Genomic DNA, 17,212 nt, shown 5'->3' with positions numbered 1-17,212 from the left:
CAAGCTTTCAACACATACTCAAAAGAAATGGTTATTTGATATATACAGGCACCTGAAAATCTCTCAAACTATACTGGAACTTCACACAGGCAATGCTACAATTAAATGAAAGTACAGTAAATAACTGTTACAGCCTGTCTTCCAAGCCTGATTTGGGATAGGAGAAGTTAAATTGCTTTTCTTGGCTAAGATTTTGTTTCCATATGAGGGGGTATTAGAATAACTGTATATCATGTAAAATTGTACTTAATACACTCACCAGGTTCTATTTAATTCCAGTACCACTAATGGTAAAAGTTATTGCTATTATAGAATCATAGAACCATAGAATCATAGAACACTTAGGATTGGAAATGACCTTAAGGTCATCTAGTTCCAACCCCTCTGACACAGACAGGGAGACCTGCTTTATTAACATTACTACTGTTACTGTTAGTATTATTGCTATTATTCCTATTATTGTTATAAAAAAGATCAGTACTTTATAAAATAAAAAATCAGTAGTTTTAATAGGTCTACTTTATACTTCGTAAAGATACTTATATCTTGAAACAATGTGAATCTTTCTGTTGTTGCCTTTGGGTAAGTCCCACTTCAAATATACTCATGGAACATAACATGAAAAGAAAATATCATGATCATGCTTAAAATTACTCATAAATTACAAATAAACACATGCCAATCTGTGTGTGTATGTGCACATATTAATGACATATATACCTTACAAATATCTTTACATTGATGGCAAAATATAACTGTAGATATCACCTTTTATTTTTCCAGTTAAAAAGTTCTGATAGCAGTTATTTTTATTCACTCCTATATGCTAATACATGAACTGTTCATTTGCAAGACACATTACAGTTTAGGGGTAAATGAAGGTATTGCAAATCCAAGCTTGCTGGAAAAACTGTTTACATTATTAGTAATGCAGTGAGAGAAAAATATAAGATCTCCCTTTAAAAAAATATAGAGGTGCAAAGTAAGACTTTAAAATAAAGTGCGCCCCAAAGAACAGTTAAAAGAACAGATGCAGATATTTTACATTTTAATAATACCTCAATATTGATCTTGAAGCACTTCAAGTACATGATCAGTAGAACATTTAAGAAAAAATGCAAAATGCAGTTATTGTTTTCTGGTGAATCTTTGCTTTATTTATTTCTGTACATTGAACTAAATATCCACTTTTTATTACTTTCTCCCTTGTTCTTAAAATAAAAAAGGTCCCATAAAGCAATAAAATTGCATAACTTCCCCTGAGCAGGCATAAACATACTTAGGTCCAAGGAGAAGTAAAGCATAATAAATATAAGTAAAGGTAACAAATATAAATGAAACAAATATAATGAGCATTTTTGGTTTGGTTTGGTTTGGGGTTTTTTGTTTTTTGGTTTTGGTTGGGTTTTTTTGGTTGGTTGGTTGGTTTCGGTTGGGTTTTTTGTTTTTGTTTTGGGTTTTTTCCTTAAGAAAAATAAGACTGTATTTTAAAAGAACATTTCTAAGTGTTCTAGTTTCTTTGAACTAATTCAGCATGGCATTGTCATCCCTTACCAGAGTCTCTAGTCTTCTGTCATCTACTTAATCTTGAGAAAACTCTAATCATTTGCTAATGGAACTGTCTTTATTGAATATTTCTGAAGGAAAAAAAATTGCCCATTTGAATAATAATGTAGAATCAGAAAGCCTATTGTAAATACAGGTATTGACACCAAGTAACTGTGTTTTAGTTTCAATTTGTATATGGTATCTTTACTTCTTACAAGACCCTACCTAGATATTTTATTTACACTTAAGTTCAAAGCTGTTCTTACTTTACTGCAAGAATGTTCATACCAAGAGTTTCACTGAAATTGCAAAAGACATGAATTAAAAATAAGCATAGTAATTGTGGGCATGTATGATAAATCAAGCAAGTCCTAATTTGCAATGCATTCCATTCCTGTATTTTCTTTTTTTTTTTTTGTTCTGTTTTCAATCATAATTACCATTTAAGCCACTAGCAGTTTAAGTATAATATTTGAGAATTATAGGTATAATATGAATAGGAGTAAGCAAACCTCACTATGCTTATATGCAAGTCTAACTCATATCTTTGAGAATTCTTCTTCAGGGAATAGGCAGTTGGATCTCTATGCCAGTTCTGGTTTTCTTCACTACAGTTAGACTGGTCACCAGAACAGCAACATTGATAATAATACCCACCTCTTAGTACTATATACTAGATATAAAAGGTGCTATATCAGATATGCAAGCATAATTATGCTCATTTCAAAGATGGGAAGATGGGACATAAAAGGGAAGTGCTTTACAACAAACTTGTCTTGTAGATATAGTTGGTCATTCCCTATAGTGGTTTTATTTTATTTGGCTGACAGTGCCGAGAACTTTATGAAGAACGGAAAGAAAGAATACAGAGTAGTCTATGCTTTAATCCTATCTTTCTAGGTCACTAGTGTTTAGCAAATTTTAAAGTAGACCCTAGGAAATATAATCAACACTTCAGGATAGATAAAGAAAAAGGGACCTGTGCCTTTCATAATCTGGGATAGCTTCTGATTTATTAACCTGCATTCAAGGGAGCAGAGTCTACACCTTTAGAGTACCTGACATTTTGCAAAAATACCTTCAGGCTGAGGAAGGTGTCCTGCTCTCTTACTGAGGCCCAGACATCACAGACATCTAAAACCTTGTTTTGTTCGGGCAGTTTATATTCACTCAAAGTTAGTAAGTTATTACATTTTGCTCACAAGAGATTTGACTGTGTTGCCATCTAAAGAATGCAAAAATGAGTTGCAATTGAGTCTGAAGTTTAGACAAGAAGAATTCGTGCTATGACAGATGTGGCTGTTATTCTGCCAAAATAAAAGGTTATATGAGTAATTTATGAAGACTTTTCACAAGTTTCTTGCAAAAAAATATGGCAAGTCTTTGGGGATTTTGTTTTTCTGTAATAATAATATGCGTTTCATAGTAATGCGAAGACAAAATATCCCTTACAATGGATTCTGTATAGTTATAAGTGGAAAGTCAGAAAACCTGCAAATTTCTAAAATCCATTGTGAAAATGATATCTATCAGTACAGAGAAATTTATAAACATGTGAGGTTATTAGTCCAGAAATAATCCAGATTAGGCAGTTAGGATGAGATTCACTTCCTGTTTTGCTACATTAATGCTATCACTTCTAAACTGATTTTCAAATTTATTGTTACTGATGGTTTTTGTTCTGTCGTTTGTATTTATTCTGGTTTTAAAAGAATATAATAACAAATATTTGTTTTGTTGAAATATAGAAATAAATGTTATGTTGTCTTTATCATTGATACAATCTTGAAGATGAGTACATGAGAAAGTCAGTCTCAAGCATAAATTAGCCCCAAACTTTGTTTCCAGTCTGAACATGCAATACCTATTTCCCTTTTATTTATTTTTTATCGTTTTTGTTGTTTAACAATGTTTTCAACCTCATAAAGCAGCTTTTAAATTAAAGGGGGTACATGGAAAAGGGAAGTGTAGGCTGGGAAAAGCTCCTGACATTTAGATCTAGAAGACTACGGAAAAGCATCCATGAGAAAACAAAGGTGTTCTTCCTGTTTGAAATGTATAACTATATTTTTTCTATTAATAAATAGAATTATATACAGCCATATGATTTAAGCTTTTAATTTTGGGGACTATTTATTGTGAAAAAATATTTTTGCTATTGAACAGTACTAAAAATTTGAAATATCAAAAATGCTAAAAATATGCAATTAGTAAGCTTTTGCTTCAATAGGTGGCAAAAATATGGTTGTAAAATTTTTATTTGATAAGCTAAGCGTGCTCATTTTGGATATATATAGATATGTAAAAAACCCTGTTCTACTGTGAATATCGTATCATTCGCTTTCACAGTTTGTCTTCCACAGATACTATCTTTCTTACAGATGTCTTAGAAAGGTATTTCCATCTGTAAAGCAATGTTTTTTATAAAATAAGAATCATGACTTTTTCTTAGGTATACTGGTTATTTTATTTAAATAATTAAGTATTTTGTAGAAACTAAATTACTCAAGCATCTGTATGCATGACTATGAAAGTGATTATTTCACTTAATTTGATGTGTGTTTATATTTGCTGTGGCACCATTCAGCATCAAATTTAAGTATTCCTGGGTTTGAAAAAGAAAAAATCCTCTTATATTTGCTCTAATATAGTTAAAGAAGAACTTGTTAATTAGATGCATGTTATGAACTGATTCTCCATTCACTTGAAGGATGGATGACATTACTAGTTTCTATGTCAAAGGCACTGAGTATCTGTGTATGTGTTTAAAATATGCTTAAAATGGACAGTGGCACTTTTATATCATTTTGTGTAGTAATTTTACTGCCTATTTTGACAAGGAGATTGTTCTTAAAAAAGTACTATCTTGTGAAAATACTTGTATTACTTTTAAAACAGTGAGCAATAATGTTCTATCAAATTAGACATATTAATGTGTATTATTATCTTAAAAAGATTACGATGCAGTGAAATTTAGGGAGTTTTGTTTGGTTTTTAATTTCATGTGTCTATTTATTGCCTAGAAAAGAATATACCTACTCCAGAAAAATCATGTTTGGGTCCATCTTATAAACAGCGGATATCATTTCGAGACCATCCAGTGCAGTTCAGCGGAGGATGGGGAGCAGGCAAAAAAAGGACGAAGCTTAAAAATATTGGAGATAATTTAACTAGTTGATTTAATCCAACATGGAGGGCATATGGAGAGATGTTTCTCTTTAAGCCTATGAATATTAATTTTTGGATTCTCATTTAGTACCAATATAAAGAGTTTCAATTAACTACGTTTGACTTTTTTTGTTATACATGGTTTCAGTGGTTTGGGTTGGTTTTGTTTTGGTCAAAGTATTTTATACCTGTCAGTAAGTTATCATAGTTTGTGTTTTCAATTACTTGTATGTTCATGTTGTGTAGAATGCAGAGCTGATTAACCCTACTGTTGTACAGTGAATAAGTTTAGGCTTGCTTATAACAACTGGTTGAGATGTGCAAATTTAATAATGATTCATGCTCATGTGATATACGTCACATATCAAAACAGTGAATTCTCATTTTCTCACAAATAAAATACGTGTTTGCAAACTGTTGTGAGCAATGCCATTCTTAGAAAAGCCTGTTTAGAATATTTCTCTGAAGTGGCAAAAATTCACAGCTATCTACAAATGGTAGAGATAAGCTCATCTTTTTATTTTAGTAATATGATAAGGCTCTAGAGCTAAATTATGGTCATAATATGCTAAAGCAACCTCTTTATAGTCTTATGCTTTCAAAGACTTCTAACATTTTCATAGCGGCTTAAAGAAAAAAATAAATTTACTAAGTAAGTTCTCATTTTGTTCTGGGGTAATAGAACATTACACCTACATGACGCTGTTAACCCAACTTTCTTTGTTCATGTAGCCAGACGCCTTCAGATCTGTGTGAAAGTTTTGTGGTACAACAAGATGTAGAGAAAGAAAAGAAATGCTGTATCAACTGTGTATGGGTATCTGACTCATTACTTCTACTGAATGCTTTGTCCATCAACATACAGGACAGAAAATGCTCTTTGATTTCAAAGCCTAACATTATTTTAATGTTTTCTACTTTGAGGGTAGAAGTTGCTAATTGGATCGAGAGAAGTCTGTCTTTGGTATCTCCTCTATCTTCTGTAAAATTGTGAAGCCTCAACCTGCAACAGATTGAGAGAAGTGGGGAGGTTAATGGAGCCTGAAACTTTGGTCAGAGAAAAATATAAATTCTAATGCTGTGGCTTTTTTAAATATGTACTTAAATATGACATTATTTGTGAGGTGCTTTTTATGCTAGCATACATATGACTATGGATTGAAACAGTTATCTCATTTTTGTGAATACTCGCATTTACGTTCATATAAAAAGATGGTTGACCTCATGGAAAACCTCATTTGAATCATTGTGCTGAGTTTAGGGGTTTTGAACATTTTACTTTTTTTTACATGTTTAACATTTTACTTTTGAAAAGTCAGTGCAGCCTACTTCAGAAAAGATTTCTCTACGTTTCTGAAGAAGGATGGTCACAGAAGACTGCTCAGCCTGGCTATAGAAATGCTGTGGTTGTCAGCAGGGTATAAAATATCAGTAGGTGCTTGTGTTATCTAGTTAGTTTCCCAATGTATGTTGCAAGCGTTAACATTGATTTCCAGATCTGCTGTATAATGACTTTTAAATGTCACCACCGAAGACTGGACCTTTTACTTTATAATTTCAATTGTATTATCAAGGATATAAGTTTTGTAGGGAAAACTTTGTTAGTTCAAAATTCCTGCCACTATATGTGGCAGTGCAGTCAGTAAATACATTCTCCACCATTACAGGTGTTAATTGGAGATCAAAATGCAAAATCAAGCAGTTCACAGTTTAGAACTTCTTGCAGATTATTCTGTTTGCCTAGAGTGTCCATAACATACTGCACATCATCACAACTGTAAATAAGAGAATTATATTTCATATTTTATAAATCTGTCTGCATCTCTATCATCTATATCTACCTTTATATCTACAAAAAGATCAACTACGTAAAAGTCTTCATACCTGATCTCTTTTGCTTTCCAGGTGTTTCTAAATGAGAAATACCTCCAAGTCTAAATAAAATGTTTTGGCAAAATTTTAAAAAACATTTCATTTTGAAAAGACAAAATAGTAGCTTTTTAATGTACAATTTAAGAAACTAACTATATTCACTAACATGCTCTTTCAGGTTCATTAGTATACTAGTCTGCTGTTCCATAAATTGATATTGTTATGCATAGATTAACTACCATACCCAACAGAAATTAAGTTATAAAGCATGCCAAAACATATTGCTGTTTTCATTACGTGATATTGAGATGTGTAGAAGGTTGATGTCTTATTGTATCCAACTCATTTTTTTAAGAATTGCAGTGTTGAAAGTAGAGTGTGTCTAGTCAAATATGGGTAAATGTGCAAGGTGCAACTTCTGTTCAAGGTAGCAGACAGATAGACCTTATTGCTTTGAGGAACAAGATGAAGCAACCGTAAATCTGGGCAAATGTCTGCTGTTCATAGTCACATCTTATAGTATGTAATGTCAGAGGTAATGCGAATGTTGCACAGGGTGATGTATTTATGACATGAATTTTTCAAGCCCTGTTCTGCAAAGCAGAAAGGTGTTTCATGGTTTCTTTGTTTTTCTTGGGTTTTCTTTTCATTCTCTCTTTTTTCTTCTTAATTTTCTTTTTCTCTTTTTCTTTTCCCTTCTTTTCTTTATCCCCCCCATCAATACCACCCAACAGAGCAATTCCATTTAGGACATATTCTTAAAATTATATTTCTCTGGCAATCTGTTCTGATGGTGGAGTGGCTGTGAGTAACAGTGACAGCCCATCAAAACCTGCACCACAAAGCCCCTAAACTACATGTTTCTAGATGTGCTACTGCCTTTGTGGTGCTCCAGAGCTCTCACTAGCGTCATTTCAGTATTTTTTTTCTGTTCCCTGTAGATCCTTTAACATGAACCAGGAGGGACTTCATGGGAATAAGCTCTTTAAAAAAATACTTCTCAAATGTATGAAGCACCCTTCTCAGAAATGTAGAAAAGTCTTCATTCAAAATTAAGAATAAAACAACCCAGGTGCATTTATGCATTGATGCTTTGATGAGTGTCATTCGCTAAATCGAATTGAAAAGCTTTTTGCAGCTCTCCTGGTTGGATCCCGGGAGTGTCTTTTCCTGTACAACTTACCTAAAGGTCTGCACAGCAATTCCTTAAACCCTTGGTCTTTAAACGGTGGTGTTAGGATCATCATTATCTCCTGCAACAGAAAAAAAGTGTTCCCCAAAATGAATGTTCTGAATGAGAAAGACGTGTTAATGGTGCTCAGATTACCCAAACCTGAATGAGAAAACACCCTAATGAGAAAACACCCTAATTAAGTGTTTCTCACTGAATAACGGGCAGATTTTCCTACTTACATGTTAAGACACTCTTTAACAGTAACTTTGCTGAATCAAAAAAAAATGTTGCTCAGATTTATTGTTTTAGCAGATCTGTAAATTGCAGGCAGCCCATGTATCTATAGCATAGATATTGCTTTGGTGTAGGGTGAGTTAGTGTCACATTTTGACTTATAAGTAATTACTAATAACCTATTATTCAAACATGCATTCATTAAAGAAGTGTCTGCTATACACACTGTTCACATTTTTTAAACACGTCACAGGTGGTGTCCAAATCTGGCCTCAGACACATGGGTGAAAAACTGCCACTTGGTCTCCCACTAGGAACTCTGAGGAATACACTTTTGTTTTAGCTTCATATAGAATCATAGAATCAACTAGGTTGGAAAAGACCTTTAAGATCAAGTCCAACCTGTACCCCAGGATTGCCAAGTCAACCACCAAACTGTGAAATTTACACTTTTTTTTTTAACATTTTCAGGGATGGTGATTCCACCACTTTTCTGGACAGCCTGTTCCAATGCCTGTTCACCCTCTCAGTGAAGAAATTTTTCCTAATATCTAATCTAAACCTCCCCTGGTGCAACTTGAGGCTGTTACCTCTTGTTCTATCACTTGTTACTTGGGAAAAGAGACTGATCCCCACCTCACTACAACCTCCTTTCAGGTAGTTGTAGAGAGTGATAAGGCCCCCCCTGAGCCTCTTCTCCTCCAGACTAAACAACTCCAGTTCCCTCAGCTATTCCTCATAAAACTTGTTCTCCAATTATAATAATGGCAATGTAAATTTGTGGAGACAGAGTCTTTTCTTGATACACACTGAAATTATTCATGCTAGCATTAGCAGAAGCTGGGCTAATATTCTGTGACACTGCACTCTCTTAATGTGCTTTTCTTTAATTAGAAAAACATACAAAAAGTAGCTATTACCACATGGCCCAAAAAAGTTAGGAAAGAAACTCAACCATATTATAGATTGAGTAGCCTGATATCACTTCTGAGATCCAAGCTGTTTGTACTTATCTGTACTAGCTGGAAGGGAGGGGAGGGAAAGGAGAAAGAAAAGACAGCAGTAAACTTTATTTTGTTTATTTCTTTTTACAGCCATAAGTGAAAAATGAATTTACTAATTTTATTTTTATAGGACTTGTGAAAACATAGGAGCTTTGACCAGTAGCCTGTGGAAAGCAGACAAATCACAGTCAATGGCTGATCTCATCATTGCATAAGGTCTTAGGGAATTGAAATCTTGGCCCACAGTGAAATACTGCAGCGCTCATTAAAGCTCATGTGAGATATAGGTAGATGATACAGATATAGATAGATATAGATTATAGGTATAGATATATAGATATAATGTATATATATGTATAGATATAGATGATACAGATATCAAAGGGAGATGCCAACTCATCATGGATGTAGCTGTGGTTAAGTAAGAATGGAACACCTGTTTCTTCTCACAGAGGCAGAAAAATGTGCCAGAGTAGGGCAAGAGCCATAAGTATGGCCTGCAAGTAACCATCTAGGTCAGTCTAAAGCAGCTGTTGAGTATTGTGGAGAGCTGCTTCCCTGGTTTTAAAGGCAAAGGTGGTCAGGAAAGTCCTGACTACATGTGTTTGGATCCATCCTCAAGGCACTTCTGGAGGCCAAGTTGTGCTGAGGGTTTTCAAGCTCTAAAATCCCTGCTGGAGAGGCATTCATGAAGTTCCATGATGGCAAATGGGTGTTCAGATATTTTTATTAGAAATATTGTGTAACTGCCACAGACTGGCCATCTTTACAAGGACTGGAATTTGAAATGGATGACATTATGAACTACACTATTATTTGCAGGGCAGCTGGACGAATGGATTGTTCATTATGAACACAGATGGACTTGCTTCATAATTTTAGTGACATAGATTATGACACAACAGGTTAGCACATACATCGCTGCCAAGGACTAGCATTTGTTCCTCTCCCAGTCTTTGCTTGTTTGATAGATAGATTTTTTTTTTTTGAGTTAGCAACATTTTGTTAGTTGCTTAGTCGATTTGAAAGAAACTAGAGGTTAGCTTTATTTTTTTAGTGAGGCACTACTTCATACCTGAATGCAAATAAGTACCATCACTGAGCTGAGGCACAGTCAATGTGCACAACAGATATCCTGAGGTACAAATAGCTCTTTAGGAGAGATTGTGATAGCTATTTAGTTAAAATTCTAATAAACGATAAATGCCTCTACTTTAAGTCAGCTTAACTTTCTGTGCTTATAAGACACGCTCTGAAAAGAGAATGTAAAACCGTAAAATAGGTTCTGTCTTCCTGCCACATTCTGGTCATTAGATGAGGACTGTCCTTTCAAAATCACGTTTTCTGCCACCATCACTGTGTGTAGGGGATTCGAGGGGTTATTCATTGCAAGAAGGCAAGTCAGCTGTAAACGTAGCTCTAATTTGCCTAATATGTTGCCATTCACGCGATTTAATACAGTTCTACAGCAATTAAATGACAATTTCCTTAATATGAGAGAAAAGGGGGTGCCGCGGGGAATAAAATAGCACGGCTAGAGTGACAAGAGAGAAGGAGAGGATACATAGACCACCCAGTCCCAATAAGTGGTAATTTCTGGTGGCTTTTTCTCTTCCGTCGCAGTTTACCCCTAATTTGCGGCTCCCGTGCAAACCACCGCGGCTCCGCACCATACCCACCCCCATCCCCCTTACCTCTCCCCGCGGTGGGGGGTCACAGAACGATCTGGGAGTATTAAGTCGTTGTACACTGTCGTTTCACATTTTTGCGTGCAACGGCTTCAATCTCCATTGCGGGTTCAGCCCCATTGATTTCTCTGCGACTTCAGCCTGGAAAAAAAATCAAATAAAAACAAACAAACAAAAAAAAAGCAAAGAGCTGCATTTTATGGAGCTCCTTCATGTTGATGCTGTTTTCATTCGCTTTGAGTTGCAGGTAATGCCTTGGGATGTTACTGTGTTACGGTGATGTGCAGCCTGTTCATCTGCTAGGTTAAACTCGGAGCCTCCACCCGGCTGCTCGGGACGGATTCTCTGGCTGTGGTGGCAAGTGGTCTAGAGGGCGACCTGCTCTCTCCTGGCAGGCAGACGAGGCGAAGCTTCACGCTTGCATCACCTCTACTTTACCTGATCACTTGATACCACCTCCCTTGCTCCAGCACAAATGTAGGCGCAAAGAAGGGACTTTTCTGCTGTGTCAGGTCCTCTCCCCAGCGCCCACCGCTGCCTGGTACCCCCTAGAAACAGCCACCGCACAAACGTGCTGGGGAAAAGGTCCCACTCTCTCGGCGACATATGCCAGGTACGCTTTTTGTCAGGAAAAGTGAAATATTCTGAGGCAATTTGTAATACAGTGGATTAATTTTGATTTCCCGGGGTAGAAACAAAAAGAAGACTGTCTCTAACCATAGTCTGGGGGCTGGCTTTATTTGCCAATATCAATATTTGTGTGGAAAGCTTAAAATATGTTGTTTTTCCAAGAGCTCAATTTTTAAAAGGGGAGGAAGAGGAGGAGGCCTGTGGATGAAATATTAGCAGCGTATCGGTTAACCACTAAGTCCTTTTCTGTATTCATCTAGCCGTCTTCGGTAGGAAGGGGAGAAAGTCTAAAGACTGGGGGATAGATGTTCCTTAATTCAGGCTTGCGTTTCAGAAGGTAGGGGCAGTTCTCAGCAAAGGACAAAATAAGGCTGAGACTGTACAGAGCTGGTTGCTGAAAGACTGGGATAAAATTGCTCTGTGGCTTTCAGCATCGCTGAACTACACATTTTTAATCTGATCAAGCACACATCACATTAAAAAAGGGGTGGGAAAAAAAGGTTCTTTCAAACGAGCTAGCCTTGGAAATCGGCAGTCCCTGTCAAAGCAGCTCAATGCATCCGTTTGTTAGTGCCTCTAGCTTGAACAGGGATCTATTTTTCAGCCCCTGTCCCTTCTGTCTCACACCTTCCTTTAGCTTCGTGCTTAGAAACCAGAATGTCGACCCATATTTCATGCCTTAGAAAAAAAATAATTAATCTGAGATGACAAGGCAGCCCCCCGCACACACTCTCCAGGCCCCTCGATATATTCAGAGCCTTGGGGTCGCTCCGGTAATGTAACTCGTATATTTTCGGATTGGTCCTAATATTAATCAAGTTCCCAGGAGAGAAGACGTGTGACTTGCCAAGGAGGGCTTTGCTTTTGGTTTGCTCTTTCGCAGAGGTGCGCTGATGCTCAGCACTCTGCAGCCAGCTCCCAGCCAGTTCGGCGTGAGAGAGCGAGAAGGAGTCGCTGGTAAAGGAAAAAAGCAAGCCAGCTTTACTTAGTTAGACTTCTACACTTAAAACTCTGAATAACCTCCTCTGGAGTAAATTAACTCCCGGGGAGAGGGGAGAAGCAAATGTTCACCCGTGACACACTGTGTAACCTACTAGTGAGGGTTTTGGCGTTTGGATTTTGATCCTAAGGCATCTGTTTCTTTGCTCTGTTTGTAGCTCGCCTTGCGTGTGTCTCTATAATTTGTTGGAAAGCACGGCGGAGCCGGGGATGGGGTGGGTTTGGCGTTCAGAGGGCAGACCCCGCTGCAGGAGTCCCTGCCCGCTCGGCTTAGCCACCAGGGTTGTCCCCCGCCAAGGCGGGTGGAGCGGAGCCGTCCCCGGCTGAGTGGAAAAAAGGGCTCTGCCTGCCTCTCCTACGGTCTCGTGTGGAAACCCGCAGCCTACTCTAACCTACTCTTATTCCAGCTGCGGAGCGAAAGAAGTCGGATCCGAGAAGCATCTTTAGAGGCAGATCTGTCTTCCTGACAGTGCCAAACTTCACGGGACTTTGAGTCCACGGCCCAACTTCCAAATTTTTTCTAAACTTGGTAAAGGGCTACAATAGCAGCCCGATAAAACATAGATTAAATTGGTGTAGGATTTGTTTGTATAGCACATATGTAAGTAGGATTCATTATAATTTGAACTAGATCAAGATAAGAGATTAATACTTATACAGAGCATCTCTGCTGAGATTTCCTATGGGGCTAAGATTAAATCCACACACTAAATATTATCTCACTCCGTTTTGTGTTGAAAGAAACTTTAGACAGTTTAAGAAGGGCTATTACGTGTTGCGAGAAGAAAATCGTCGAGTTTCGTCCAGCTTTGACACCAATCCCTCTTCCCCAACGCGCAGAGTGGGACGAGAGAACCTTCCCGTTCACGGTTTCTTGTCTTCCTCCTGAATATGCCTTTAAGGCAGATGAAATCTTTATTTTATCTGGGCAGGTGTTACACAGGAAACCTCCCAAACAGCTGAGGAACTGTCAAAGCGCCAAACTGCAGGAACCGTGAAATGATAGCTGTCGTTACGTGTTGGCTGGTTTGTGGACAAAGTCTGGGAGCCTCTGAACCTCTAGCCTGGCTGGGAAAGGCTCCGGGCTCGGGCCCAGCCTAATGAGAAATAACCCATCGCTTTCCCCGGGCGGGATGAGGGGGCTCAACGCTCTCGTCCCCTGCCCACGCGGAATTAACATTAAACTACCGAGCAGGAGAACGGTCTATTTGCTCCTACACTTTCACTCATCTCTGAAAACACGGGTCCCAGGTTTTGGGTAAAGTAACTCCAGACAATTATGCTAATTAACGCTTCCCCACCGAGCGGATAATAGGAGAGATACCTCCCCACACCAGAACCGGTTTTGTTTGTTTTCCTAGGTGAAGAAAACCCCCCCTGTAGGAGCAGTTAGTTAAAGGCTGCTTGGATCAGTACCTTTTGCACCCTGGCTGCAGAGATCCGAAACACAATCGTTACTTTTAGGTATTAGGATAGTGATGCTTAAGATACTGAAGGAAAAGGTCCAACAAGCCCCCAACTCAACTTCTTTCAGTGTTCATTGAGATGCACTGCACATATTTTGTTTGCTGGCAGTGAAAATACTTCACATGATTCTTCTCACAAACAGGATGTCTGGAAAATTATAACTTAGCCAAGCTAGATTTTGAATCTGTAATTTGCAATTTGCCACATTCCGCTGGGAGGGAGACGTGGAGCGAGTCGCGGAGTATCTTTTACACCTTCTTTCGCCTCCCGCGGGTCAGGTCGCTCGTTCCCAGGACCGGGGGATGGAGGCGGGGGCGCTGGGCTCTAGGAGGGTCTCCCTGCAGCCTAACTCCTGAACCCAGCTCAATGAAATCTGTGGGTCTGAACGTGAAACGAGGAACGAGGTGAAGCCTCAGCCAAGAAAACAGAAGTCTTTTCTATATGCGGAAATACTGAACCGTTTGAGCACCTGTTTTTCGAGGCAGACAGTTCTTTTCGTATTTCACGGACCCTCCTTTCTCCTGCTGCTGCTGGAGTACCCTATCCCACCCAAGGAAACGCATTGCTCCCCGTCTTCCCCCGCTGCCAGCTCGCAACTGCCCCTCGCTGCGAGGCTGTCCCCCTGCGGGAACACCCAGCTCTCGTCCTCATAGCTTCCCCTTCCATTTTCCCGGATAACTGGAGTGTGGGAAGCTAATAAGACCCCCAAAATTCGTTTAGCCCAGTCCCCGGCAGTGCTGATTTCTTCCCATTCAGTCCCTAAATAAATTTCGTGTTGTAACGTTTCTGGAGAGAAGTGTTGATGTGAAACAGATTAAAAAATAAAAATATATTCTCTGCGGTCCAGACATCCGTAGTTAAAAGCTGCTATTATAAATGGGTGGGAGGGACGGGGGGATGAGGAATCCCGGGCATTCGGAAGAGAGATGCTAGCCCGTATAGACGCCGTTCGCATTTTATTTAAACAAAAGCAAGGACGTGAGGAGAGCTGTTGTGGAGATTCTCAAATACGCAGGCTCACTGTTTAGGCTGGAAACTGCCACTCAGAGCCTCCACAGCAGCATCAACTGGGGATCCCGTACTGACACCCCCTAACCTCCCCGGGGCCGTTTGCCTCTTCCCGGGCGAGTCCCGAACGGGACAGAAGTGTTTCTTTCCCTAAATCCGTTCCCTTTTAGGCAGCGAGACGCTTGAGGTTTGTGCAGGATCCTCATTGTTACTCTCGGGTCTGTAACTTCCGATCTCCAGAAGGAATGGAATGCGAAGCGGAGGGGGGAGGCAACCCGCCTTCCCCGCAGGAGAGCCCTGCGGGCGAAGGGCGCGCCCGGCTTATCTCTGGGGACAGGCTTCCCCCGAGGAGCTCCTATGCACTGCAGGGGCTAGCTCCTTCACACCACCTCTGGCCACGAAACGTCTCTCCATCACACATAACACCCTTCCACAGAAGGTTTAGGAGATACTTCATCTCTGGAAACACAGCGGCACATCTGCACGCAGCTCTTAATAACCGGGCTGCCTGGCGGAGGGAGGCAGTCCCCGAAGAAAGATGCTTTTCAAAGCTGTCTCACCTCAGCACAGGATTTTTTTTTTCTTTCCATTTTTTTTTTCTTTGCCGCCTTCTCCCCCGGGATCTGTCCAACCCCTTTTAAATGGTTTTAGTCAGCTGAAGTCAGCTTTCTGTTTTCAAGCTTTTAAGGGGAACGAAAGCCATACGTGGCGCCAATTCTCCCCTAGGTTACATCTCTCCTTCCTTTTGAAGTCAGCTGTTTTGCACAGAGCTAAATGAGAGCAGAATTTGGCCCCTGGAGGTAATAATGATGTGGAACAACTCACTTATTTTGTTATCGTTTTATTTATTTATTTATTTATTTCTCGGGGGGAGGAGAGATTTATTTTAAGCTTCGGGTATAATTTCTGTCACTCTCTACCTTTAATGCTCAGATATTGTTAGATCATGTGTATAAACCACGTCTGTAAATTCGCCGGGGAGCACTTTGCAAAGCCGGGGCGAGAAGCGCATGGAGTCACTGCCGGGGTGAAGATGCTACAGGAGGGCTCTTTCTTCGTCAGCGGATCTGGGGCGGGAAGGAGAGGGGGAGCAGCATAGAAGACGCGCAGCCTGTCCCGAGCCTGGTCCCTAGCCGCGTCCGGAGCTTCCACCGCCAGCCCCGTCGGGGTGGCCAAGGCGGGGGGTAGATGAGGGAGTGCGCGGCAGCCAGCAGGGGCGGCTCTTGGCCGCCAGCGGGACACGCGTGTCCCTGCGGGAAGGCACCGGCGCTCCCTACAGCCTCCCTGGAAAAAGACCTGCTGCTGTTGGGGACGCTTGGGGTTGGTTTGTTTATACGGGCACAGGAGATGCTCCTTGTCCTTGGCTTCCCTGGAGTTTAATAGCTGCCTTTAAAGAGGGACATTTATTGGAATAAAAGCTGATTGCAGGCTTCAACAACGTTGCATGTGTCTTTCATTTAAAAGACACCGAGAGCTCCTTCTTTTTTTTTTCCTCTCTCTCTTTTTCCCTCCCCCAAGGCATTCGGTGCTTTTAAGGCATAGTTATAAACAAACTGCCTAAACGCCAGCACACGGAGATGCAGGCAGCGGGGGGAAGGGAGAGGATCTATTTCCCCGGGTCTGGAGCAATCGTTGCTCCAAATAGTGCAAAGAGGAAACGTGCCGCTTCTTCAAGAAAAATCCAGGGACGGGACCATCCCCTGTAGCGGCTTCTGGGGCCGGGTGCTGTCCCTCGCCTGGGAGAGGCAGCGGCCGTCCGGACCCCGCCGCACCTGGCAGCGCACGGCTGGCACAGCTCGCCCTCCTCGCCCCTTGCCCTTCCCTTCTCCCTGAGCTTGCGGGAACCTCTTCGACCTCTGCCTCCCGTTAGACAGGCAGAGCAGCACCCCCGAGAACACTCCAACCACCCCAAGTCCCCCAGAGACAGCTCTGCGGGGCGGGTGGTAGTGGGGTTGGGGGGGGGGGGGCAGCAGCTGGGAAGGGGTCTGCGCCTCCCGCCGCCGAGGCCGGTGCCAGATGCAGGTAACCCTGGAGAACGGAACGGAGATGGGAAGTGTCAGCAGTGATAGCAGAGAAGGGCAGGCTGTGCCCTTGTCGGACGATGCCCACTCTGCTGTAGCTGAAACAAGCATCCCTCACTTAGCCCCCCTTTCTTCTGGAAAATATCAAACCAAAAACCAGCTGAAGAAGAAGTGGAGCTGCTCGCCGAGGAACAAGCTAGACTTAAACTGGCCTTCACCTTTGGCTGGGTTCACAGGAAAGGTCTTTAAGGCGCTCAGCAGTCCCGCCTGGCCATCACTGCACCTATACTTCAACCGCTCATTTGAGCTTCACTTTTTCTTCCGTCACATGGGGGAAGGGCCACTGAACTGATTTCTGAAATAGCCTTAACAGAAGAGACAAGCTCGGGCCTACGATGC

The 17,212-nt window shown here is 40.6% G+C and overlaps 1 protein-coding gene across 1 annotated transcript in view; it reads left to right on the top strand.

The window, feature by feature from the left end:
* LRRIQ1 (leucine rich repeats and IQ motif containing 1) overlaps positions 1–5,138 on the top strand; it is a 107,397-nt gene extending 102,259 nt beyond the window's left edge. Inside the window, exon 25 of the mRNA XM_062622360.1 lies at positions 4,572–5,138. Within this exon, the coding sequence (XP_062478344.1) occupies positions 4,572–4,726 (155 nt within the window). The 3' untranslated portion in view covers positions 4,727–5,138. The remainder of the gene's footprint in view (positions 1–4,571) is intronic.
* The last annotated feature ends 12,074 nt before the right edge of the window (positions 5,139–17,212 follow it).

Source organism: Pezoporus occidentalis, unplaced genomic scaffold (assembly GCF_034315485.1).
Source record: "Pezoporus occidentalis ecotype Australia unplaced genomic scaffold, CSIRO_AGI_Poc_V1 ctg240, whole genome shotgun sequence".
Classification (NCBI taxonomy): domain Eukaryota; kingdom Metazoa; phylum Chordata; class Aves; order Psittaciformes; family Psittacidae; genus Pezoporus; species Pezoporus occidentalis.
This window is presented reverse-complemented; position numbering and strand designations above follow the sequence as displayed.